General features: G+C 41.0%; 1 protein-coding gene across 2 annotated transcripts; it reads right to left on the bottom strand.

Annotated features, from left to right (window-relative positions):
- Positions 1-256: 256 nt before the first annotated feature.
- On the bottom strand, positions 257-24,661 carry top2b (DNA topoisomerase II beta). Of its 2 annotated transcripts, XM_028037034.1 has the most exons (37): positions 24,137-24,661; positions 21,912-22,007; positions 21,145-21,309; positions 20,514-20,604; positions 18,333-18,396; positions 17,299-17,444; positions 16,878-16,975; positions 14,257-14,469; positions 13,887-14,060; positions 13,713-13,814; positions 13,456-13,593; positions 13,231-13,369; positions 12,972-13,129; positions 11,669-11,794; positions 11,474-11,584; positions 11,286-11,391; positions 11,095-11,204; positions 10,166-10,258; positions 9,959-10,073; positions 9,758-9,879; positions 9,244-9,392; positions 8,469-8,700; positions 7,468-7,602; positions 7,086-7,286; positions 6,794-6,989; positions 6,623-6,714; positions 6,363-6,518; positions 4,916-4,999; positions 4,361-4,555; positions 4,167-4,284; positions 3,925-4,083; positions 3,066-3,273; positions 2,898-2,980; positions 2,106-2,201; positions 1,889-2,029; positions 1,728-1,813; positions 257-734 (listed from the first exon to the last, which is right to left on the bottom strand). In XM_028037034.1, exons 2-37 carry the CDS (start codon positions 21,936-21,938, stop codon positions 567-569), a joined length of 4,797 nt encoding a protein of 1,598 aa, XP_027892835.1. In that variant the 5' UTR covers positions 21,939-22,007; positions 24,137-24,661; the 3' UTR covers positions 257-566. The 2 variants fall into 2 exon arrangements, with proteins under 2 accessions (XP_027892835.1, XP_027892834.1); XM_028037033.1 differs by lacking the exon at positions 21,912-22,007.
- Between the last annotated feature and the right edge of the window lie 291 nt (positions 24,662-24,952).

Below are 24,952 nucleotides of genomic sequence, written 5' to 3'. Positions count from 1 at the left end.
GTCTTGGGATCAATATTACCAATATTTTCGGATCGATCCGTCAACAATGAGCTCAACAATCATGATCATAGTGTAGTGATGCTGTTAACTGTTTAAACTGCCACTAGGCATCAACAGTTAGGTCAGCCAACAAGAAGAAAACGAGTGTAAACATTATGACCACCAGGAGGCGACAACCCTGCTATCTTAGTCCTCTCTACTTCCTGCTTACCACCTGCATGTCAGCATTGTTTACCAGAGTCAAAAGTCAGACCAGAACTGTGAACATTTTATTCTTTACTTTCAACTTCATGTTCAAAAAGTTACATAGTATCTTAACAGTTAAAATGTGCTAAAGAACAGCGCTCTAAACCCCTAAAAGCTGCTTCAGACGAATTTCACGACATTTCAATGAGCGTAAAAAAACAAACCTGTATATGTATATTAATAAAAAGTGTAAAACACCTACACATTAAAAATCATTTAACGCCACCATTAATGAAAAAATAAAACAGGAAATGTACAAAAGTCTGAGGGAACACAGGAGGAGGAACCTTCCAAACAAGCAGGGTGGATCAGGATGGACTTTAATCAAACATGTCGTCGTCGTCTTCCTCGTTTTCAGAGTCGTGGTAGTACTTGACCTCCTTCCTGGCCCGGCCCGGCCGCTCGCGGGACGAGCCCTTTGCGGTGCTCAGGCTGTTGTCTTCGTCGTCGTCTTCATCCTCATCGTCGGACGGAGGTTTCTGGGGCTTCTGCACGGTGAAAACATTGGGACTTTAAAAAAAAACTGCAGAACAACGAGCTCTTTAGAGAAGGTTGTCTTGTCCTTTAGAAACTGACATAACTGCCAAATGCAATAAAGAAACAATTGGTTGGTTATTATGTCTGTGATGTAAAGTTGTGCATTGTTGGCCGTGTCCAAACTGCGTTTTAAACCTGAATTATGCAGGATTCTTTAGTTATTTTTCCTCAACAAGACCAGGATCTGATGTGTTAAGTTAGACTGTAGTTTTTTCTTTTGTTTATCACATTTTGACTGTACACTGCTATAAACTAATAAAGAAGCTGTTCAATTGCTGAGAAGATCATCTTGTTTGTGTTTATACAGTTGAAAGCAGATATTTACATATCATCAATATTTTACTGGCCAACACTGAATCGGACTGTCAGCTGATGAGAGAGAATTTTTAAACAGACGTTTTTAGATTCTTCAAAGTCATACGTTCATATGCATTAAAACTTATGACTATACACTATTTGATAGAGCCCAGATGATGATGCCATGGCTTTGGAAACCTCTGATAGGTTAATTCAGAATATCTAGATTTATTTTAAGGCACCACTTCCAAAACTCTCCATAATTACAAAGAGTGGACCCAGATATGGCGATGTGAAAACATCACAATGTTTCTGCTCTCTGTGGGCAGAAACTGGGGTCCCAGTTTGTTTGGCAGCATTTTTGGATTTCCATTAGGAACCATAAAGAGCAATGAAGTTACAGACAATAAGTAAGCACAGAAAGACATCAGTTTGCTGGAGTTGTAGATGTGGTTATACCCTAATTATTACCATGGTTACATGTAGAGGAACAGACCAGAGCTTTCCTGTTCTGCTGCAGGAGGAACAAACCAGACGCATCATGAAGAAAGAACATTACGCAGAAATACTGAAGCAACATCTAAAGACATCAACCAGACAGTGAGTGTGTTTTTCTACAGTGTAGCCGTGTGATGTCATAAACTCACTTTGCCCACAGGTTTTGGAGCTTTTTTCATCGGACTGTACTCGTCTTCAGACCCAGAGCCCTTCCTCTTCTTCCCCCGAACTTTACCTGCAATCACACCAGATGGTGACCAGACCTCACAATGTGACGTTTTCAGCCCACATTAACGTAAAAACCCAGTACCTTTGAGAGCTGGTGCTGGCTTCTTGGTGCTGGTGTCTCCGGTATCAGAGTCAGAGTCCCAGATGGATTTATCTGGTTTCTTTGCTTTAGGTGCTGCTGGTTTCTTAGCTTTGGGAGCATCAGAGGGCTTCTTAGCTGCAGCTGAACACAAAAATAAAATGTCACACACAGCACACAATGCTACAGAGCTCTCTGCTGGATGCTTTTGAGATGTTACCTTTCTTTGCTGGAGAAGCTTTGTCAAACGCTGAGCTGCTGGAGTACGTGGAGAACTTTGGGCCGGTGTCATTGTTGCTGTCCGACCTGGAGCCATCTGCAGAACAAACAGGGTCCAACACGTCAGCAAACATGCAGCAGTAGCTGCGCTTCCATCTCAAATGTGCACAAATCTTTGTCTACATTCTGCAAATGTCGAAAAAACACAAGTTTGCATTTGTTGTGTTTACATTAAATAAGAAATGAAATTAAAATCCAAAGTGAATGACGTGGTTTTTAACTTTTTAACTTGTCATTAATAACCACGGCACTGACAGATGTAAACAGTTATATGAGATATATTCATAATTCATCATGGTGCTAGCGCTTATCTTCTATCAGCCAATCAGAGGAGACGTCAGTATTCAGGCGTTGGAGCAACAAGCCCCGCCTACTTGTGCTGCATTTTGGGAAAATTGTAGTTGATGATTTTATAGACGATTTATGGATTCAACATGTTGGAACGACACAACTTTGTATGAACTGTGATGCTGTGAGAGCTTCACAGGACTGGTTGCACACTGAACAAAAAAACAAAAACAAACCATCATATTAATATCACTTCCTGTCATTGTCTTTGTTGTTTCCACCAGTAGTAACATCCAGCTGTTGATCATGTGACTTGTGTGAAGTGAATACAGTGTTTCCACTGCAGTTCTGTTTTGATACGGCTGAAAATCCACCTCATCCTCCTTGTGTTTGTGATTTTAATTTACGCAATTGACTGATAGGCTGCTCATTGGCTGGAACTCACCACTGTCATTGCTCTTATCAGAGAAGGCTGACTTGGAGGAGAAGATGCTGGGTTTCTCCTTCTTCTTGGCTGCAGGTGCAGGCCTTCACAGGAGGAGAAACGGTTAGCTGGCAGGATTTACCAGGACAGGAAAGAGTCATCCGTCAGCAGCCAATTTCTAAATCTTACATGGGCTTCTTTATGAGAGAAGAGAAGGAGTCTTCGTTGTTCTCCTCCTCCTCGTCTTCGTTCTGGTCGCTGTCGCGGTCCTTGGTGTCTGAGAAGCCGAAGTCGTCTCTGACTGACCTCACCGGGGACGAGGCCATGTCGTCGTCTCCGTTCTCCTCCTCGTCCGCCTCCTCCTCGGAGAAGTCAAATGTGTATTTTGGCTTGGAAGCTGGAGGATGAAAGCAGAGTCCATGTCAAAGCATATTACAGTTGCCATGGATTCCAGTGGTTGCGCTCTTTTTATTTCAGTTGCATTAGGATTGCATCAGACAGTTGGAGCCGACATAAGCTAATGGGTTCTTTTTTGGCCGGTGGCAATTTGAAAGCAAAGTGCTCACTGGGAATTAAGATCAAACGCTGCCAGTCATGATAACAAAGTTGGCCGATGTTGACTGGAGGTAAAACACAGGAGCTTTCATGTGTTACTATGACAGAATACACAAGGGGAGGCAGCTGTGGAGCTAAAACACACTGAGGACACACACCACGTGACCGTCTAGCTGTCACATCAACTGGACGGTCTGTTAGAAATGTGTGCAAAAACTAACATGAGATATATTAATAGGAGAAATCAACGTCTTATTCAAGCTTATTCATAAACTATTTTCAAAATTGCTGTTTCTATTGAATGAATGTATTTTTGTAATTCCAATTTATGCTACTTTAAGCTAACCGGCTACTGTTACTGTTTTATTGAGATTTTATGCAATAGTTCTTCATTTTGAAATGGAAGGGAAACAGTGAATTAGACCAGGTGCTGTGTTCAGGTGCAGCTCTCTGTGGAGTGGTTAGCCTGTTCCTGCAGCCTGCTGCTGTTTACCTGTGGCCCTCTGAGACTTGGTCTCTCTGGGTATGACAGGTTTGTTGTCCTCCAGGTCGCTCTCTGACTTGGACTCATCATCAGACCAGGGGTTTCTCTTCTTCACCTTCTTAGCTGAAACTCCTTTGGGAGTTGGAGGCTTCCTCACTCTGGGAGCTCCTGAGCAACAGGAAACAGGAAGGAGAGTGAGAGCGCTTCCTTCAGACAGGGAGTTCCCCACCATATGGTGCTCTGGTATTGACCTGGCTCCTTCTTCTCCTTCTTGACTCGTGGAGCTTTGGGTTTGGCTACAGAGTTCTCTCCAGTTCCTCCGTCGCCGTCATCATCAAACTCCAACTTCACAGCTGCATCCAAGTCGCCCTGACAACAAAACAGCCTGTGACCGTCCTGGACGGCAGATGTTTTTACGTCTGCATGACAACACCAGCGTTGTTACCTTCTTCTTCTTGATCATCTTCTTGGCAGTATCAGACTTGATTGGCTGAGTAGGTGGGTCCACCCTGCGGCCGAACGGGGAGGGCAGCGTCTCCTCCAGGTTCATCTTCTTCACTTTGGGCTTCCCCACTTTGCCCTTCACCAGCTTGATGGCCTTCCCTGCATTCTGTTCCTCTCTCTCCTGGCTCTCAACATTCTGTCCAGGGAAAAAGAGAAAATAAAAACTTTATTAACACAAAAGACAAGTTACAGTTCTTGTTTTAAAAGCACAAACAAAATATTGGTTCTTTAAAAATGATCACAAATTTCCTATCATAGATATTTATTACAAATATTTAAGTAGTCTTTTCACAAAAGGATATGTAATACTTGCGGCTATAAACCAGTGTTATTTAGCTTCTAACAGGCATGTGAAACTTAATGGGTCAGCTAAAGAAACACCAGAGATAACGGAGCTTAAAAACAGATTACTGATACATAATGAAAATCAACAAAGGCACAGATTTAAATGTTTGTGTTTAAGAATTAGAAAAAAAGGTCAGAAGACAAAACTTACATCGAGCTCTTCGATGAAGACGGCCAAGTCCTCCTTCCATAGATCCTCAGAGTTTTTCCTCTGCAGGTCATTCAGTTCACTTCTCTGCACAAACACACACAACACACCCAAACTCTGATCAGCTAAGCAGTCAGAGAAGAAGATTTCTCTTTGAAACCAAATAGATCTAACAAAAGGCCATTACAGTTAATGACTAACAACTAACAAAAACTAGATCTAAAAGAAAAACATTTCCTACTACTAGAAACAAATCTAGTTTCTGGTAGTTGTTTTTTTATCTTGCTGCCCCACATTGTGCCAGCAGATGGCAGTATATAAATCAAGTAAACCATGTTGCTGTTGCTCCATCCACACCTAGTATCATGTCAGCAGATGTTGGGAGAAAGCGTCAAAGTCCAATTTGGGATTAGTGTGAATATAAATGTCTAGATAAAAGTGAGATCAAATATGAGGGACTTTATTAAAGTGGAAAATCCCACCAACCTTAAAGTCTTCATTAAAAACTCACTAAAGAGCTTTGCTGCTGTTGGGGTTTCTGAAGTTTTGAAAGATCCTCTGCTGGATGTTTTTTTTGTTACTAACATGGTCGTTCATTTGTCCTAAATTAACATCAGGGTTTCCTCCAGCATATTATAGGCCTGGCAGCCCGCCATGCTTTACGAGCCCCACCACCAAGCTAACCTTTTCTTGTTTATGTTTTTAGGAAAATAATAATAAATGAAAAACCGCTATTTGTTTTTATTTTTTTTAAGTCGGATTTCAAGCGTCTCTGTTGCTCTGAGCGTTTCACTGGCGGAGAAGATTTATGCCTAAAAGGTATGTTTATAGAAGTTAGGTTTATATTTTATGCATTTAAAACCGGACCAATCACACCGCTGGCGCCTCTGCGTATTGCCTCGCGCGCTGCAGCAGCTGGATGTCTTAAGTTTACCTCAGTGCGGATCGCGCGCCTCCTTTCACTCAAACTGGACACAGGCTGACCTGTATGGATATTTACATCAACCCCCTGTGAGGAATTATGTTTCTTTCCAGAGTTTTTGATTAGGGTAAGAGTTTAAAACCCGCCGCGTTAGCTCTGGTTGTGCAGCTCTATGTGAACCGCAGGAATAACTTGTGGTGGCGCTTTCAGAGGTGCGTTGAGCGAGCAGTGAGAATGATTTATATTTGTGGATAAAGAATTTTGTGCAGATTTTCCATCTCAACATGCTGCCCAGCGCCCGGCTCTGTCTCTGCTGATAAAGTTTATGTATGTGGTCCCTGTTGGCCGTTATTGGTTAAAGAACCAAGCTAACCTCATCATGCAGGTACAACTAAACTAAACTAAATAAGTTTGAAACTAAGATAAAACTGCAGAACTATTAAAACCATAAAGTCATAACTAATCTGATGAAGGAACATAGATGAGCTGACAGAGGAAAACGAGGAGGAGGAGCAAGAGGAGTAGTACCTTGTGGTCCCTCTGCTTGAGCAGCTCATCCACCTTCTCCTTAGTCAGGCACCACAGAGGCATGTTGAGAATGTAGTTGAAGTTGGGACCTGAAGTGGAGCTGGAATCCACTGAGCTGTCGCTCTCATTCCCATCAGGAGCATCTTCTTCCTGAGCCTATCAGAGAAGTCCAGCATTCCATCACCTATCGCCTCAATGTTACCCAATATCTGGTTTACTACCTCTCTAGAGGAACGAGTCACTCTAGAGCTCTGCTGTACCTTCTCTTGAGCTTTGGACCAAGCAGCAACAGGATCTGACTCGTAACCTTTCTGCACCAACATTCGGATGAGTTCACGCTTGGATTTATTTTCTGTTGAGAAAAGAAAAGAAATGGAATCAGCTCCTTTCAGAAAGCTGAGCTCTAACTGAGTCAACAGTCCATAGCTCACCAATGGAGATTTTCCCTTCGATTTTCTCTAGCACAAAGCGGGCCTGGTTGGAGAGTTTGGAGGCCTCGGCCCCCAGGCTGCCTAGCAACCAGTCCTTCCTCAGTTTGTAGTAGTGCAGACGGAGCTCAAAGAACTCCTTGAGGATGTCTTGGACTGAATCATACCTCTTTAGACAGCCCATGTGGTCAAACAGCACCTGGAAGTACCAACATTATTACAGTGTTGGGCATCATGTGACATCTGGATCATAAAGCAGGAAACTGTCTGTGAAAGGCAGGGATGCCGTGGTTACCATGGAGTTACAGGTGAGGCTGGACTGCAGCTTGAAGACCTTGTGGAGGCCGACGGCCTCGGCCTGGGCCAGCTTCTCCTCAGACATGCGCACTACAAACTTCACCGTGGAGTCTGTGTGATACTCCTTGTAGTCAGAGATTAGAGCTGGAGTCTTGTCAGTCCCCTGCAGCATGGGCTCCAGCACAGACTCCTTATAGGCCTGAACGCATCATAGACGGGTCACAGTCACTGGCAGGAACACGTCAATCACACACCACCAACTAAACACACAGCAGCCACCATGCAAGGCTAGCCACTCTGCTACCCACCCATCAAATGACACACAGGGACAAAAACACTTCCTGGTTCAGGAACATGAGCTGAAGGAAGCCTGGTTGTACCTGAGTCCAGGTCCGGACGGGAAGCTCTGTGATCTCGATAGTGTTTTTGTCGATGACAGACACTTCTCCACTGACCAGGTACTGGTTGTGGCCCAGTTCATGGATCAGCCCTTTGAAGTTTTTGTAACTGGGAAGCTGGGTTCACAACACAACAAGCACATACAAGTATTAATCTGGGAACAGCTGATGAAGAAATGGTCTTTTTTCTAGAGCTACACTGAACGGAGTTTTCTGGCCGAGCACTGATTTTTAAAAAGTCTCACCCGCTGATATTGATTTTGGCCAAAACCATCTTTTCCATAACTGACAGTGTCAGAGGGGTGTGAAGTGCCAGTAAGTTGACAACAATGGATGACTGTTGTTAACCGTAACCTGGTGGGGAGTCAGTCAGTCAGCCCTCTCTCACAGCAGAACTGATTTACAGACCTCTGCAGTATAGATAAGATCAGCTTCACATCTAAGAATCAGTCGATCACTGATCACACAAAATTTTAAAAATGAAGGCCAATCGATTGGTGCAAACCTAGTAGCAATGTTTCCTGACAGAACCATCAAGAAAAAAATAACTGACAATATGTTGCCTGTCACCTAGGATACTCTGTAGTTACCTGGTTTTTTGTCCAGAGCATTTTGCTTACATTTGTTTCAGAAAAAATACAAATATCTTGAGGAAAATATGCAACAAAAAATAAAATACACAAATAATAATTGGTACTTTCAAGAACCATATTAACAATTTCCACATTACTACTGACATTTAAAATAAGAACATCCCAAGACTACTGGACTTGGAGATTCTAGAGATCCTAAGATATCTTCTAGAGTGTTGGTTTTTAGCTTATGATGTCATTAAATGCTTAATATAGTTTATCTGTCTGACCTGAACTGCTTTGAATGACAGGAGTCACATTTGAAATTTCATTGGACAAAGTCCACTGGTTTCTCTTAAAAAAAAACAATAAAAGTAGTTTCTTTCTGTCTATTGTGTTGTTTAGTTTTACCATGGGTAAGGGGTCCTGGTGGCTGAGCATTCTGTTGATGTTGTTAACGATCTCCCTGGGGTCGTAGTTTGGGATCTTGCAGGCCCAGCCTGTCCCGATGCCCTCTGCTCCGTTCACCAGCAGCATGGGGATGATGGGAATGTACCACTCTGGCTCCACCTTCTGGTTGTCATCGTACAGGAACTTGAGCAGATTGAAATCCATCGATGGGAACAACAGCTTGGCCAGGGGGCTGGAGGGAGAAAAGACGATTAGGACACCAAGAAGAGCAGGAACATGTCTTGTCTCTTTCTGGATGTGGAGAAAACTCAAAACTCATTTAATAAAATATTTCAATAAAATACAGAGTGACTAAAGTATTGCTAGTGTAATGAATCCAGCCAGCTTCAGTGACTCAATCAGTATGAAGGCTGTGACTAAACAAAGATACACGCACTAGGACTGCTCCATATTAAGAAATCATGGAATGGCAATATTATTGTGAAATATTATATTAATATTGCATGGATGTAAAACTGCATTTATTGATTTCACACCTGTGAAACCAACACATCCAACCCTCTCTGATCTAGTACAGACAGAACATATTACTGATGTAATTTCTAAAACATTGTAACCAATAAATCTTGCATTCCAGGCAGTCATTCTGCTATAATGGAATATTTATTTTTACAACCAGGTAACTGTTTGTGATGAATCTTTTAATAAACAAACAGGACATAAAAAAGATCAGAATTACTGTAATGAATCCATTATTCTACAGTGTCTGCCTTACCTGAGCATGGTGAAGATGTAACGGGGGCTGGCAGCGTCTTTGCCTCCATTGATGCGAGTACCAAACTGACCCAGAGGCTGCAGGATGTTCACGTTGTTGCTGCCCACAAAGTTCTGGGCTAAGTTCACGATGGTCATCATGAGAGCTTGCTGCAAGGCAGACAGGAAGTAGAAGCTGACTTACTGAGCACAACTACAGACTATAGGCTAGTCATGGCTCCTGACTCATGCTCATGTTTCTGTGAATAGGAAAAGTCAAGAGCTGCAGTGATGCACAGCTAAGATAAGAGTTGTGAACTCCAAAACTCTTGTCGTTAAGGACGAAAAATGTTAAAGAAGATGTAAGGTAAGAGAAGTATGCAGCATCAGAAACATGGAAGACAGTTCTCCCACTCTGCTCACCATCTTTCTACTTCATAGTTATGCCTTAAAATTCCAATCAAATACACTGAAGTTTGATGTGAAGCAGGATTATGCTTCACAACATAACCTGTCATTCCATGAGTTGCCTCTACCTCTCCATGATGGTAGGCAGACATCTCAGCCACAGAACCAGCCAGCTGGGCCACCTTCACTTCTCTCTTGTCATTCCTCTTCAAGCAAGTGAACAGAACCTTCCTCTGACCCGGTTTCAAGCCTAAAACAACACACACGTCCAGATCATCACACACGATCCTAACATCGTGTTAAAGCTCAGAGGCAGAGCGCTGACGAACCGTCGACCAGGGATGGGATGGACCGCTCATTGTCTGAGTTGGAGAACAGAATCAGCTCCTTGTTGATGAAGTCATTGTACGACAGATGTTTGGCCTGAGTTCCATAAAGGTATTGCTGAAAAAGAGAATTATTGTTACAGCCAGTTTGTTTTTAATATTGTGTCTGAGTGTGTGTAGCTCATAGAGCAGCTGAAGGACGATGCCAACCTCCGGCAGGCCGTGCATCCTCCTCTGCCGTCTGTCCTCCATGAAGTTGGTCAGCCACTCCTTCCTGTCGTCTGTCTTCTTCTTACTGAAGGCCTGGACACACAGTCACCCACAGGGTTAGCTAGCTCTCACCAACAACACCTATTGGATTTTAACTAGAGATGCACCCATCTGATATCAACATCTGTATTGATCCAGGTAGTGAAAAACGTTCTAGATCAGGTGTCAGTGACAATACGCCTCGTAAATGAGGGCAGATCTATTCAGTCCAATTCTACGCTTCATGCTCTGGGTGATGTCATGCTTTATTATTTATCTTATAGTAGATTTAGAATTACTAATTCCATTTTCTGAACCATTTGAAAGAAGGTTTGTTGCAGTTTATTTTTATATATTTGACCAAAGTAGTCAACCTACCTATTAATTTAGTCAGTTTCTGTTTCTTTGTTATTCATTTTCCATTGGCTGTTATACTACCAATTACATCAACTGAACAAACTAGAGTTGCTGTTTTTACAAATTTGACCAAGCTTGTGAAGCTACAGGTGGATTTAAATGTGCTGTACTGGTGCAGAGTTATTCAAAACATTTGCAAGTCAGTATGTTTATGTCTGTATTTAAAAAGGAAATGTTTTAAGTCAATTCAGACTTACATATTGATTTGAAAACTCTGCAGTACAGCACACTTAAATCCAGCAGTAGCTTCTCAAGCTTGTCAAACGTAAAAACAGCAACTTTAGTTTGTTCAGTCAGTGGAATTAGGAGTAGAGTTTTAAGTCAATTCAGCTGTTTTTCTGCATTGGCCGATTCTAGACCTCAGATATCTGTATCCTTATTGGAAGTGAAAAGTGGGTCAGTGCCTCCCTAGTTTTTACCAGCCTGGTTATTCTTTGCACAGTAGCAGCAGTAGACAGTCAGGTTAAACTTACCAGGGTGATAGCAGCGTCGTCCTCAGCACCGTTGTATCTGAAGGTGATTCGATGCTTCTCCATGTCTGCAAAGTATTCCTTTGCCTCTTTGCTTGTACTTGTTCCCAAACCTGAAACATGGGTTGGATTATGAAATTAAAACACAATCAAACAAAATTGTTTGCTTGGGTACTGAGTTAAAGGTAACAAACCTTTGTAGTACTTTATATGCCAGGTTTTAAAATTCTCTGTTTGTTTCTTCCACTCTTCAAACTCTGGGAGGCTGTAGAAGGCCAGCTCCTGTTTGTTTTTGGTCGCCTGCAGAGCAGAAAGCCTTCATTCACCTGCATGAGCTGCTAACATGCTCTGAAGATCATCATGACATCCATAAACATCTTACTTTCACTAGAGGAGTGATGAACTGCTCCAGGAATGTGTGCTTCAGCAAGGAGGGCCAGTTGTGGTGGAAGAAGTTAATGAGTAGACCCTTGATGTGGGAGCCATCTTGGTCCTATCAGAAGACAACATGTTGTTATGACTTGCAGAGCTGGTGTTAGCCTTCCAGCAGCAGCAGTAAGGTCCAGGGGAAAGTCACCTGGTCAGTCATGATCATGATCCTGCCGTAGCGCAGCGTCCTCAGAGACTCTGGGTCATCGTAGCTCTTCTTGTACTGCAACCCAACGATTTTGATGATGTTGTTTATCTCTGCGTTTTCCATTATCTGGTCAACAGAAAAAAAAATGTCATTCCAAATACTGCAGCATTTTTATCTATTCAAATTCTTTACACTTAAGGTTCAAGATGGTTTCTTTGTTGTTCTATTTTGAAGAGCTATTTATTACTTCATTTTTAGGTAACCGCATGACAGCATTCATAGCGCCACAAACACAAAAATATTGAGGAACCTTTTCATTTGAGACAGGCTTCTTCAGGACACCACTCACTTAAAGAAATGTGATTTATGTCACTAAGATGCACTATGCCTCTTTACAGAAGCTACACTTAATCTTGGTGTCAATTTTACTGATGTTTATCGACGCTCTTCTGGAACAAACAGTGTAGAAATAGCAAAAATAATATTTCTGATAACTGTATTTTTATTTTTTTAAATTAATCAAAATTTGTTGAAACAAACAAATTAACACTCATATGATAAGTGTTGTTCACATTAAATGATAAACGATAAGCTCCCTATTACCAAGGGGAACAGCAGACAATGTTAGAAATCAATACCTTAACTATTTACTACATGTCCAGAAACATTGTAAATACTAGAACTGGTCACTGAACAATTTACTGATGGGATGCTAGTTTGAATATTGGTGTTTATGAAGCACAAAATAGGCTGGAACAGCTAAAAAAAAAAAGGTAATAAAAAATCACATGGCAGGTCAGAAAAGTACATTATCTTGTTATTCAGAAAAAGGCTTGAAACTTTGTCAAATCTTTGACTTATTTATCTCAGTTTCCTACAATAAATGTTTTATAATAAAAAAAGAAAAGCAGCTCAGGCCAACACCAGGAGGAATCCCAACTGTTTTAATGCTAGCAGCTCTTGGATAACCTTGGGCAGACTTTGCTGTTATTTCCAATGTATCAATTATGATCCAATGTGCTGCATATCACACGGTGAACCTTCTGTGTTTGGTGTCTTTTTTTGTTCCAGGTCAGCTGGACGCCTTCTGTGAAAACATATGATTTTACTTTCGTATGGCTATTTTATTTACCTTTAAACTTCTGTTGTATTTTCATTTTCAGGATGTTTTTTAAAGGCGATACTTTCCCAATGATTTTGACCATTTTACCAAACAATTCACCAGGCCTTTCCCAACTTATTGGCCACTGAACATGATTCACTCTAGGTTTTATTCTGCAGGCGTCCCCACTGGGCCCCCCACCTGTTTGTGAGTCGCTTCTCGAACGTTCAGGATCTTGCCTCTCAGTGGGAAAACTCCGTAGCGGTCCCGACCGATGACTCCCAGACCGGACACGGCCAGGGACTTGGCCGAGTCTCCCTCAGTGAGGATCAGAGTGCATTCAGAGGAGTGTTTGCCACCTACAAACAACACACACCGACATGAATTAATACAGAGGAAAGATGTGGGACTTGAAGCTGGATCGTTTAAAGACGACAGCGGATCGTTCCAGAAACCACACCTGCATCGTTGGCATCATCCAGCTTGGGGATGCCTTTGATCTTGCTGTACTTCACAGATGAACACTTCTTGTTCAGCTGTGTCTGAGCTTTGAACTTCACCCAGTTCAGTATGCTCTCCACGATCCCACAGTTGGTGGCCTGTGGGAGACAAAGGCGAGGCGTTTCAAGCTCTAAACCATGAATCAGAAGCCTGTGGAGCTGAAACTAAGTCAAACGATCCTTACAGCTCGTATGAACTTGTCAGACAGAGGACACTTGGAGCCAAAGTTCTTGGTCTGCAGAGTCATGTTCTCTTTGGTCTGAGAGTCGAACGTTGGATTCTCAATCAGTGCGTTCACAAAAACCCAGATGTGGTTCTTCACCTGATAGCCAAATAAAAACAGAGGTTAAACTGGTTTAAAGGCAAATCTTCCCAATGATATGCCTTTAAAATAATTGGGAAGACAATTTTAAAGATCTTAAATCTCTAAAGTAGAGCCACCTGGAAAGGTTTGACTGACACTCCAGCCTTGTTCTTCTTCTTCACCACTTCGATAAGCTTCCCCACAATCTGCTCCACTACATAGTCGATGTGTCTGCCGCCCTGAAACACACAGTCGCAGCGTTAATCCATCTTTTCTTAAATTTTCCACTTCTCTGTCTGACATGTCCATACCTTTGTTGTGGCGATGCTGTTCACAAAGCTGATCTGCTGGAAGCCCTTCTCGCTCATGGTGAGGCAAACTTCCCAGCGTTCATTCACAGTTTCATTGATCACCTTCAGGGGAACGCCCGTCTCATCCAGTTTGTCCTTTACGTACATATCCACATAGCTGCGGAAACCGTTCACCTTTAACGAACGAGAGGATAGATAGAGCGCACATCATCAAACGTCTGCTGCTCTCACAAATGGAAAGGAAGGACTACTTGGATTGTGAATACATATAGTCAGCTAAGCAGGAAAAAACAACGTCATTAAATCATTGGATGGATAGATGTGGTGAAAGAGAGATCTAGAGAGGTATCTACATTACAGGTACACTTACAGGTAGCTTCTTGCCATTCAGTGAGACTTTAACTCCTTTGCAGGAGCCGGCTACATCATACGCTCTGCGGGTGAGAAGGGCTACGATATCTTTGTCCAGCTTGTCCATCTTGAACTTGGATAGATCTGGCTGGAACGTCACACAGGTGAAGTCTTCTCCGTCAAAGAATTTGATCTTGGGGTCAGATGTCTTGGTCATATTGTTCTGCCATGTCTGAAGAGAGGTCACACACACTGTAACACACCTGTTGTTTCTGCAAACAACTTTGACACACAGCATGTTAAACCTGCATACACATCAATGTGCACAATTCTTACACACCCTAGACTTATAATGTGAAGTTTGTCTATGTCTCATAAATAGATAGGAAAACACCCCGTGACACCCACAGCTGTGCTGCCACCAAATTGGGACAAGAACAGTCTTACCTTAAATCTGACAGCATTTCACACGCCTACAAAAACAGCAGTTACTTCACTCACAAATCAAAAGTCACCGGGGAAGATATTGCTTCAAAATGGGCTAAAATTAGATAAAGGGATAAATCAAACATTGTCTTTAAGACACTAAACTGTCTTATAATGACAGCAGAAAAACTAGAAAGTATTCAAACTATTATGAAAGTATTCAAGGACCACATTGGCAAACAACCGACAAGACCCTGTAAATGAATCAGTATTTTCACTGAGGTTTGAAAGCCTGCTGGTGTTGCTCTGGTCACAGCAGCTAGAGACATTTATGGGTATTTGAGAGAAAAACTCTCACATTTTAGTCTCTTTAGGCTGTTGTTTGTGGGATGTTAGATTACGTCTCCTGACCCTGAGCGGGTCTGGTCCTCCTATGTCCAGACTGGGCCTGAGGTCTGGGGAGAAACATCTCCATCCACTGCAACGGTGGAGTCCAGAGTCTGCTTAAAAATCATTCATGTCAGATTGTTTCAAAGTGACGATGGTTGAAGGCCACAAACTGCCAGTCCAAACTGTGTGAACAAATGTTTGTGGAGAGAAGTTTTGATGAACTGCTCCAAATCTCACTCTGCTCTCTAGGCCTGTCGCGATAAACGATAAATCGGTTAATCGTACGATAAATTAAAACTATCGACGTAATTTCAATTATCTGCATTATCGTCTCTTCGGGCCTTTTTCTCTTTCTGTTGATGACACCGAATGAAAAAAAGCTCAACTCCGGTGCTCTCCACTGACTCTCCCTTCCTCATTTCCTTAGTGAAATGCCCAGCGCACTACACGATCTTAGAGCTGTCCGCCGACTGTCGGCCCATTTTCAAACCCTGACAGACCACACATTAGCCGACAGAAATCCTAGGTATAACTGTTCGATCGGGTTCGTTCCTGCCGTGTGGTGTCCAACAATGGGCACAAAATAATGGCTACAAGTCCAGTGAACTAATTTTAAAACCAGGCATTAATCAATGCTTTACTACAGTCTACCTGCAATGCATGTGGCTAGTGTCAGCGTAAAGTCCTGACTGAATGAAAATCATTAGAACCTATTTATGTCACGTTAACGAAGAACAGCTGAAAAGTTACCGGGTTTATCAACTGCGGTAGCAATTTCGCTCCAACTCCTCCTCTTGTCATTTCTATATTCTTTGCATGTTGAATAAACATTAATGTTGTTTTCACGTGGGCTGGACTTCGGGTTGCGCCGTGTCAGCTGTTTGGGATTCCCCGACATAATTTCCCCTCAGAAAGCTCGGAGGAGAATCCTCGCTTTCTGATTGGCTGCCTGTCACATTCAACAGGCTGCCTTAAGATCCCAGTAGGAGAAAACCCCTGATTTAGATCTGAGCTGCAACGTAACACACCACACAATCTTAGAAAGACCAACGTTCTAAGATTGTCATAAGGGGAAAAATAGAGCAAAAATCATGTAGTGTGAACTATTGCATCATGTAGTCGATGTGCCCATTTTCTCTATTTAAATCTAATTATTACTGAAGGGCAACATAATGTACAGACTTCATAATCTGCACTCTTTTGGTTGAATGCAGCATTTATTTCCACTTTGGCTTTATGTTGTTTAGTTTTTATCAAGTACATTTTTTGTTAATGGAGACTGAGAATCCATTTTGTTTTTGGTTGTTTTGTTTATTTTGTTTATCAGTTCCAGTGTTAAATATTCTTTTGAAAATAAAGTGTATCTATCTTTGGCAGGAAATCGCATGGATTATTACGTCATTTCCATTACATCAGTGTAAAAAGGTCTTCAAACAATATTATCGTTTATCGCAATAATTTTTTGAGACAATTAATCGCTCAGCAAAATTTGCTATCGTGACAGGCCTACTGCTCTCTGATTGGCTTTATCATCGACTACCTAAAGAAATTAATTACTGCATTTTTGTAACAGTTACATTTTGAAACAAAATTAAAATCACTTCTTACTACTAACTGCTGTTGCATGATTTCTGAAAAAGATTAGATTGTGATGTTATTGGAGAACATAGTAATTACATAGATTATGATTAACACTCATTTTCAAGGACTGTTTTTCCTTCACTAGAGATGGTGTGTGTGTGGGCGTGTGTGTGTGTGTGTGCCTGTGAAGGCATCACTCCTCTAGATGCTAACATTACCAGAGCTCTCTCCCCTCCAGCTCACCTGTTTGAAGCTGTGTCTGTACTCTTTGCAGGCAGTTTCCACTGTGAACTTGGTACTGAAGATGTTGCAGAGTTTAGCACCGTAGCCGTTCCTTCCACCTGGACACAGGCCAACAGTCAGTATTGATCCAGTTAAACTTTCATGGCTCAGCTGAGCTTAGTAATGCATGCAGTAAGGCAAGAAAAACAAAATGGAACAAAGATGTATTTATAATTTTGAATAAAAAATGCTAAAATGAAAAATCTTTAGTGTGCCATTAATTAATTCATCCTCAGAATAATTAATAGATTAAATCGCTGTTGTGAGTTGCAGCCTTATATTTAGTATTTATACAAAGTTGAGAACGTTGGTGGATTTGGATGAACTGACTAATGAAAGAATTGCTTTGACTGGACCATCCCTGTACTGACTGATGTTTTACCTGTGACCTTCTTCTCATCATCATCATAGTTGCTGGAGGTGAGCAGGTGGCCAAAAATGAGAGCTGGAACGTACATCTTCTCATCCTTATGCTCCACCACGGGGATGCCTTTACCGTTGTTCCAGATGCTGATGGTGTTGGACTCACTGGGGAAGATGGGAGAAAAATCACTCAATCATCCACTGCAGGCTTTCACTTTTAATAATAGTAATAATAACCTACCCTCACGGGTCAATAGCCTACCATAAACAAAGTGCTCTGAGATTCATTCAGCAAGTTGTGGAAACATTTAAAACATTACGGCAGTCAAATCCTTACATGGAGAACAAAGAACAGACTGGAGGGGGAAATTGTGAGCAGGGTAGGATCTAACAAATTCATAGTTCATAAGATAACTCCTTATTGCCCTTAATACCTTTTTAAAGTGTTTTAATTAAAACAAGAAGAGTATTCTTAAACAAATGCATCTGCTGCACCTTCAGATCATCTTCCTGTCTTTTGTTTTATAACAGAAGCTAAAAAAGCAGCACACAGAGATAGAAAACCAGAATATTTCAGCATCCATCCCTACAGTAAACTTGTGGCTGCAGGGCAAATATGGAAAGATGAGTAGTTAGTGATCAAATCTTTTCATAATTCGGTTCATAATGTCTCTGGGTAAAGGGAGACATTACTACTATAAAATTAAAAGGTCATTTTTTTCTAGATTAAAGACAATTTAAATATGATCCAAGTGTTCACATCCACCATCCAGGCTTGGAAAAGTAGAAAAGAAGCATTAGCATCATTATCATCATCTCTGTGTAAGCACGTCAGCTGCAGAGACCAGGATGAGGCAGGTGTAATGAGATTATTCATCAGGCAGCTCAAGAATCAGATGAGGACACACCTGGCACAGCAGCAACAGTTATTACAGCTACTGACCAGAGAGTACAGCTGATGACAGATGGCGCAGCAGTTTTTCTTCAACAAACAGATCTGCCCCCTTACTGGCACAAAGCCGCCTGTGTTAATAAAGTAATGGAGATACTCACGGGTCAATGTTGACCTTGATGGTAGACATGTTCTTGTCCCTTTGTTTGTTGTCTGCTGCATTGACTGTCAGAGGAAGAAAACAACATTTAGAGTGTAGAGTGGTTCTCTTTCTCTCTGCTCTGTGTCAAACCAACCAAACCTCTTGAAAAACCTGTTTCCCCACTCGCCTGTGGTGGCGCTGCACCAAGAACCACTGAAGGAAATGACATGAAAACCTTTGGAGACGACACTGAGCGCAACTTCCTTCTTCACGACATGTAAACAAAAAACGGAGTGGTGTCAGATTTTAGCGGTTGGAGGATTTCTCTTTTGTATTTGATAAAAAAACCATGAGCCATTTTACCTGTTAGCGCTAGACTCACATGTTTGTTTTGGTTGTATTTACCCAGAATGCCCTGTGGTCTGCTTAGCATTCACATGTGCTTTCAAACCGTTCAAGAATTCACTTTAACCAAACAGAGACCGAAGTTTGTAGTGGATGCCAGCTCAAACATTGTTAGGTCTTTTTCAGAACATCTTGTCACAACATTGCTTAAGTAAATCCTGTATGGATCGGATGATATACAGAAAAGATGCCCTCATCACAGCGCCTGTGTGTGCCAAATAAACAGCAATACAATGTTTGGAACGCATTCCAACATTTGTTGTCAACAAATGTTGGACTGTGATGAATTCACCAGGATTTAGTCTATGTCAGAACATAGTGACTGTCCAAAGCTCATGGTAGAAAATGTTTATCATTGTTAAAAAAAGAAATCACATTGATGTTCTTTTATTCACAGCATCCTGCTGGATAGCGACTGGAGGAGAAATGTGAGCTAGAGATTAAATCGGACCTAAAAACTCTAAGCCGACCCGGACCGAGTCCATGGACATTGTGTCTGACTAACTCTAATTAGAGGCTCCAGGCTGAATTAAGCCACACATATTATTTTAATTAAGGTTTTACTACTTTTGTTTTCAGACCACCGTTTGGGTAAGTAGGGTTACTTCTCTTGTTTTCAGCTTTAACATCTTCCAGCTGCTTCTGCGCTAAGGATGATCAAAAGTGGAAAATATTCTGTTAATAAGACCCCTGAGTTGTAAACATAACAGCAGAAACTGTCATTTATTGTATATATAAAATTCTCTGTGTTTAAAATATATTGTAAAATATTCAAATGTTAAGAGATCACTACACTGTCCTCAATTAATTAGAAACACAGCTGAGCCATGTGAGTAACTTGCTCTCTGCATCTGTAAAATGTCCGGTGTGAGACACTTCCTCGTCTGTGTAGCTCAAATGTTTATGTGAACTCTGCCTGAAACTTTCAATTAGCCCAGCTGCTTTGTGAGGGTTCCAACAGCTGCTGAGGTTTTTTCATGGCTGAAATAAAACCAGTGATTCTCAGCAATAAAACCGTACCTGAGCACTCTGTCACACTTTAGAACTTATCCACAGTCATTTTAAAGTCCACAGGAAGGAAACTGCAGCTACTTTTAAAAGGATTTCCACGTTGAATCACTTCTGAGGCGTGGGAAAATTAAACAGCTGCAGCTGATACTAAGACTTACTGTTCTAGTCATAAACCTGAGATCATTTCACAGTGAAAATGATATTCAACAATAAAAATCTAAACGAACACAATGTTTAAATTGGCAATAACATCAATTCTACCTAGACCTGTCACAATAACAAATTTTACTGGACAATAAATTGTGCCAGTAATTATTGCAATAAACAATAATATTGTTGTTTTGACAACATTTTCAAGTAAAATATTGACAATGGCCTAATAATGAGAGTTTACCCCCTCAAAAATTAATAAAGTTTAATTTTGTAAACAACTCTTAACACTGGAACTGAAATATATTTTAAATATACAAAATAAGATGCACCACTTAAAAACAATTAATAAAATAAAAATAAAAACCACACAAAACCGGAATCCTAAATAAAATGGATTGTGATGCCTGTAAACAAAATTGATCTTCAAAAGAATAATAATTGTAAGAATGGAAATTATCCAGCTCATTTTAATTTGTCATGTGATTAATTGCTTATTGCAACAGGCTTAATTTCATCCACTGTTCATGTTGTTGAGCTGTGCAATTCAAATGACAGACTAGATAAAAGCTGGCAGGTAAAAGTAAACAGAGTTTGAGTTTGAGAGGGTAACTCTAAACTCAGATTCTCTTACCAAGAATTTCATCAAAGATTTTGTAGAGTCCAGGAACATAGGTGATTTCCCTCTGGTTCATTCCGACATCTTCATCAAACACCCACATTTGCTGAAAAAGTTCAAAGGTTAAATGAATAAAAAGAAACAGAAAACATCTAACTCAAAGAGTCAACTGTGTTCATATGCAGCGACTGCGGAAAGGAACAGTTTAAGGTGAATTGACACAATTTCTCATAATCAGGTTTTACTACCTAAAACTGACAAATGAACCTGAGAGATACGACTCTGTTAAATAGCCAACCATCACAGAACCTTTTGCATTATTTGCTCATTTTTTATATGCCAGCATGATACAGTAAATTGCTTTAAAAAAAAACTGCTTTAATAGACATTACACAAAATTTCCTTCTTGAAAAGTCAGAAATATTCTGAAATGAAACACATGGTGTGTGAGTGTGTTTGTGTGTGGGGGTGGGAGGGTAGTTTGGGAATTTGTAACTCTGAGGGGGAAAAAAGGACAAGAGAAGAATAGCTTGCTGCTAGCCTTTTCGTTGTTTTGATCTTAATTTTCTGAGGGCCCTGATTGGTTCAGAGGCGGTGACAGCATCACTCTGACAGCCAGTGAAAAAGCAGAGCATCAGCAGCTCACCTGAGTGACGGGCTCCAGGGAGCCGACGTATGTGTCAGGACGCAGGAGGATGTGCTCCAGAGGAGTCTTCTTCTGGTACACTCGCTCCACAGACAGCTTGGAGCCAGCCTTCTCTTTCTTCCCTCCATCAATCTTTCCAATGTCTCCTCTGCCATTAGCAGCCTCCTGTTTAACACATTATCAGAACACAGAGGATTTAAATACTGTAAATATTTCTAAACCAGACGAACAAACTAGAATAAAGGTAGAAATTGACTTTGATAACTATCAACTGTGTGGAGTCTGACTCCATACAGACTCCTTCTGTATGAAGTCTGCCTGTTCCCTCTGGACATACCAGGGTCCTCCCCTGGTGCTCCTGCTTCCTCCCGCTCCCAAAGTCCATTAAAAAAATAAAAAGCATCTGAGGTTACTTCTGTCTGCCCAGCTGTGTAACAAAACAGCCAGAAGGAGATTTAAAGAGGAGCAGCAGGAGCAGAAGAGCTGGAGTCATCCAGGACATGCTGCTGTGGAATACTGTCTCTGCTTCCTGGATGTTGAGCTGTTAGCATGTCATAAGGTAATGAGACGGTCAGCAGCAGTCTTCAGTCAAAGGCCTCTTCAGATTGGTTGCAAAACTGACTGCTACTGGAGATCTTTCCTGCCCACAGCATCACCATCTACAATCATTCTTTCAAGATACTTGAATGATATCAGAGTTATGACAACATTTCATTTCCTGAACTGAATATGGCCTTTAGCAGTGGCTGTGTGTGTATCTGTGTTACCGTTTGGTGGGCTGGCTTCCTGTCCATGGTGTCCCACACCTCTCGTCCAAAGAGCGCTGGAGAAAGGCACTAGCCACGTTCTGCGACGCTTCACAGCTAAGCAGGTATAGACAATGGATTGATGTTTTTTTTTTTTTTTTCTTTCAAGCATCCCTATCTAGATTGTGATAAATGGTCTGCAAAATATGATTTGTCTTCACAACAAACAGGCTGTTTTTGGGTATGAAAAAGAGAATAAAATAACCTAAGAGTGATTTCCCAGATGTAGAGCTGCTACATGAGGCTTCAAGTATTGCAGAGATTAAAAGCAACAGCATCAATTCAAACACTGCTTAAATGCAAAGATCATAGCACATATGGTGTTCCACTAATGACAATTAAATTGTAATAAATCAACAACAATTCACCGTTCAGCTGAAGACACTGAAGGTAGGATCTAATTCAGCACTGGGGTAAAGCGCAGCTTCACTACCATTAGGAAATCTTTATTATTTTGGGGTATGTTTGAGATTAAAATCTAAAATACCTGAACTGACCAGAACTGGTCTTTTTTTTTTAAACAACTATCTTAATACAGTTTGTGATTTGGGAAACATTATCTTCAGGAGTTAAAAAGAAGAAAATGTTCCATTTCAATGCCTTTATTGACAAAACCACCTGGTACAGAGTTCATCTTGTAACATGCAGTAACTTTGAGTGTCCAAATATTGGATGTGATTATTCTGATTGTTATAAAGCATTTAAATAACATTTCTCTAGACTTACAGAAAAAATGTTTTCAATTTCAGGAAAAAATATGTATCTTAGGATTTATGTCCTAATTGTAGACCAATCCAGGACTTGGATATACGTTTTTAATAATAATACAAACAAATACACAAAATTACAGTTGTCATGCTAGATCGCATTTAAGGTGGGTAACTTGGTAACAGTAGTCCTGGACCCCACCCACCCATCCATCATCTATACCCGCTGATCCCCACTAAAGCACTTGGGCAAAAGGCAGGAGACACCCTGGACAGGTCTCTAGTCCATTGCAGGGCAAACAATGATACACACACGCGCACACGCCCACACACACACACACACACACACACAAAAACATCTCTATTTTCTACGAACAATTTAGAGACACCAATTAATCTCAGTCAGGAAGCAGGAGTACCCCAAGAGAATCCATGCATGCACAAGGAGAATGTGAAAACTCCATGCAGAAAGACCCCAAACCCACAACCCTCTTACTGCCTTAAAATATTTTTTTTTCTTTACAGTAAAGATTTCCATAAATGTTTTTAAAAATATTTTGGGTTCCAAAAATATCAAGGCTTTCACAGATTACCAGTTTGGGTACACTATCCACTACGTGAAAATTATTCTAATACAAATTGTAATACATTAATAGGTAGTACTATACATGAATAGTAGTAGGTTTAATACTTCCCTTGAGGAGTAGCTCAATGTTGTTCCCCAAAAATTTACTATAAATTCAGAATTTTGAAATAGTTGAGTATTGTTTACTTTCATAGAAATTAAAAAATATGAATACAGTTCACCTGGTATGGGCCTATGAGTTTCAAATAGAGTACAAAGCAAAACATGCGTTCATTAAAGCAAAGACTTTAAAAAATGGAAAAAATGCTAATGCTACCGCCTAAGTTAGTCCTCTGGCCCAGTTTAGGATTTTCAGACAAAACCTCATCTAAAGTGGCTTAAATGCCAAAAACTACTGCTCTTCTTAGTGTTTTCGAAACGAGTAAAAGTATTAAAAAAGGCAAACTATGTCAGAAAGAATCCGACACTAGTTTAGAATGCTTTAGATTTTGAACTGATGCGAACAAAAACAATATTCCAGAAAACCCAAAAGGCAGTGAAAAAGCTTTTTATACCGGTGGTGAATCGGAACCTAACTTCAGCTTCTTATGTTATCCTCACTGCCTCTACTACACTTGGATTACATTTGTAGTTAGCTCGGCAACCCCCCCCCAAAACATCCATGGTATTTAATGTTACTCGGCTCCGGCCTGTGGGGTCCAGGTTAGACCTTTAAACGGACACAGAAGCCGGGCAGGGGACAGTGGGAGAACTCGGACTGCCTGGGACATTTAAACGCAATTTTCAGCTCAGAGTGAGCCAGCGTTAGGTTATAGTAACACTTCTAAACGTAAAAACACAAAACAGAAAAATATTCTAAGTTTCTACGTTGGTCTAATCCTGAACTAACTTACCATCCAAGCCAGCCCCCCGTTTCCTGCGGCGCCGTTGGACATCTTCCTTTGTGATCCTTAATTTGTTTATGATGCAGCTCGCAAAATGTCTTCAGCTCCAGTCAAATTAAAAGCCCGTCAACTTTGCAAGGGTATTACATGCTAAAAGATACAAAAACTTGTGTATCATCCATACTCTTTTCTTCTGCAGCTCGAAACCCAATCCCGGGAATGAATCAAAACAAGCAAAGAAGCGCAGCTTATCGCAGCTATTGTTAAAATCGACCAGCGGTGGTACCGTAGGCCTAAACTTTCAACAAAGATGCTAACCGGGCTCAAGGCTCAATAATAAATACTGTACAAAACAAACGACTTAAATAGGTGTCAAATTTCACATACACGCGATGAGTAATAAAATATTACATTCACTAAAAGCCTCTGGAAAACAGCTCATTAAATATGTTTCATTTAATAATAAAAACGCATTTTAGCTAACAGAAGCGCCCGATGTCCGGCTCCGCCATCTGCAACACAGACGGCAAATCGTCTTGCAGGGAAACTAACCAATCACATGCTCGCTTTTCAAAAGCACCGGTATTTTAACCAATAGGAACTCTTTGCTTAAGTTAAACGCTGCTCTTTTCTCAACGCAAGATGGCGGCAAAAAGCCGAGCTTATGATACACGGTGTTTCGACTTCTACGAACTTTTGACTTTGGGGAAGTAAAACAGTTTGAAGGAATACAGTGATAGTAAATTTTATATCGGCACTGACGACCTTAAATGTATCTTTAACTTATAGCAATGTCTTTCTCCTCGTACCTACATATTGCAATTA

The sequence above is a fragment of the Xiphophorus couchianus genome, chromosome 13 (assembly GCF_001444195.1).
Source record: "Xiphophorus couchianus chromosome 13, X_couchianus-1.0, whole genome shotgun sequence".
Classification (NCBI taxonomy): domain Eukaryota; kingdom Metazoa; phylum Chordata; class Actinopteri; order Cyprinodontiformes; family Poeciliidae; genus Xiphophorus; species Xiphophorus couchianus.
This window is presented reverse-complemented; position numbering and strand designations above follow the sequence as displayed.

What these genes read in the sequence shown, in the direction of transcription:
- top2b (XM_028037033.1), bottom strand. Translation starts at nt 24,178, where the DNA reads ATGTCCAACGGCGCCGCAGGAAACGGGGGGCTGGCTTGGATG. An exon ending in ACAGCATCGCCACAACAAAG is followed by an intron (nt 13,815 to 13,886) that starts GTATGGACATGT and finishes TGTGTGTTTCAG; the next exon opens with GGCGGCAGACACATCGACTA. An exon ending in CTGCCTACCATCATGGAGAG is followed by an intron (nt 9,393 to 9,757) that starts GTAGAGGCAACT and finishes TCTGCCTTGCAG; the next exon opens with CAAGCTCTCATGATGACCAT.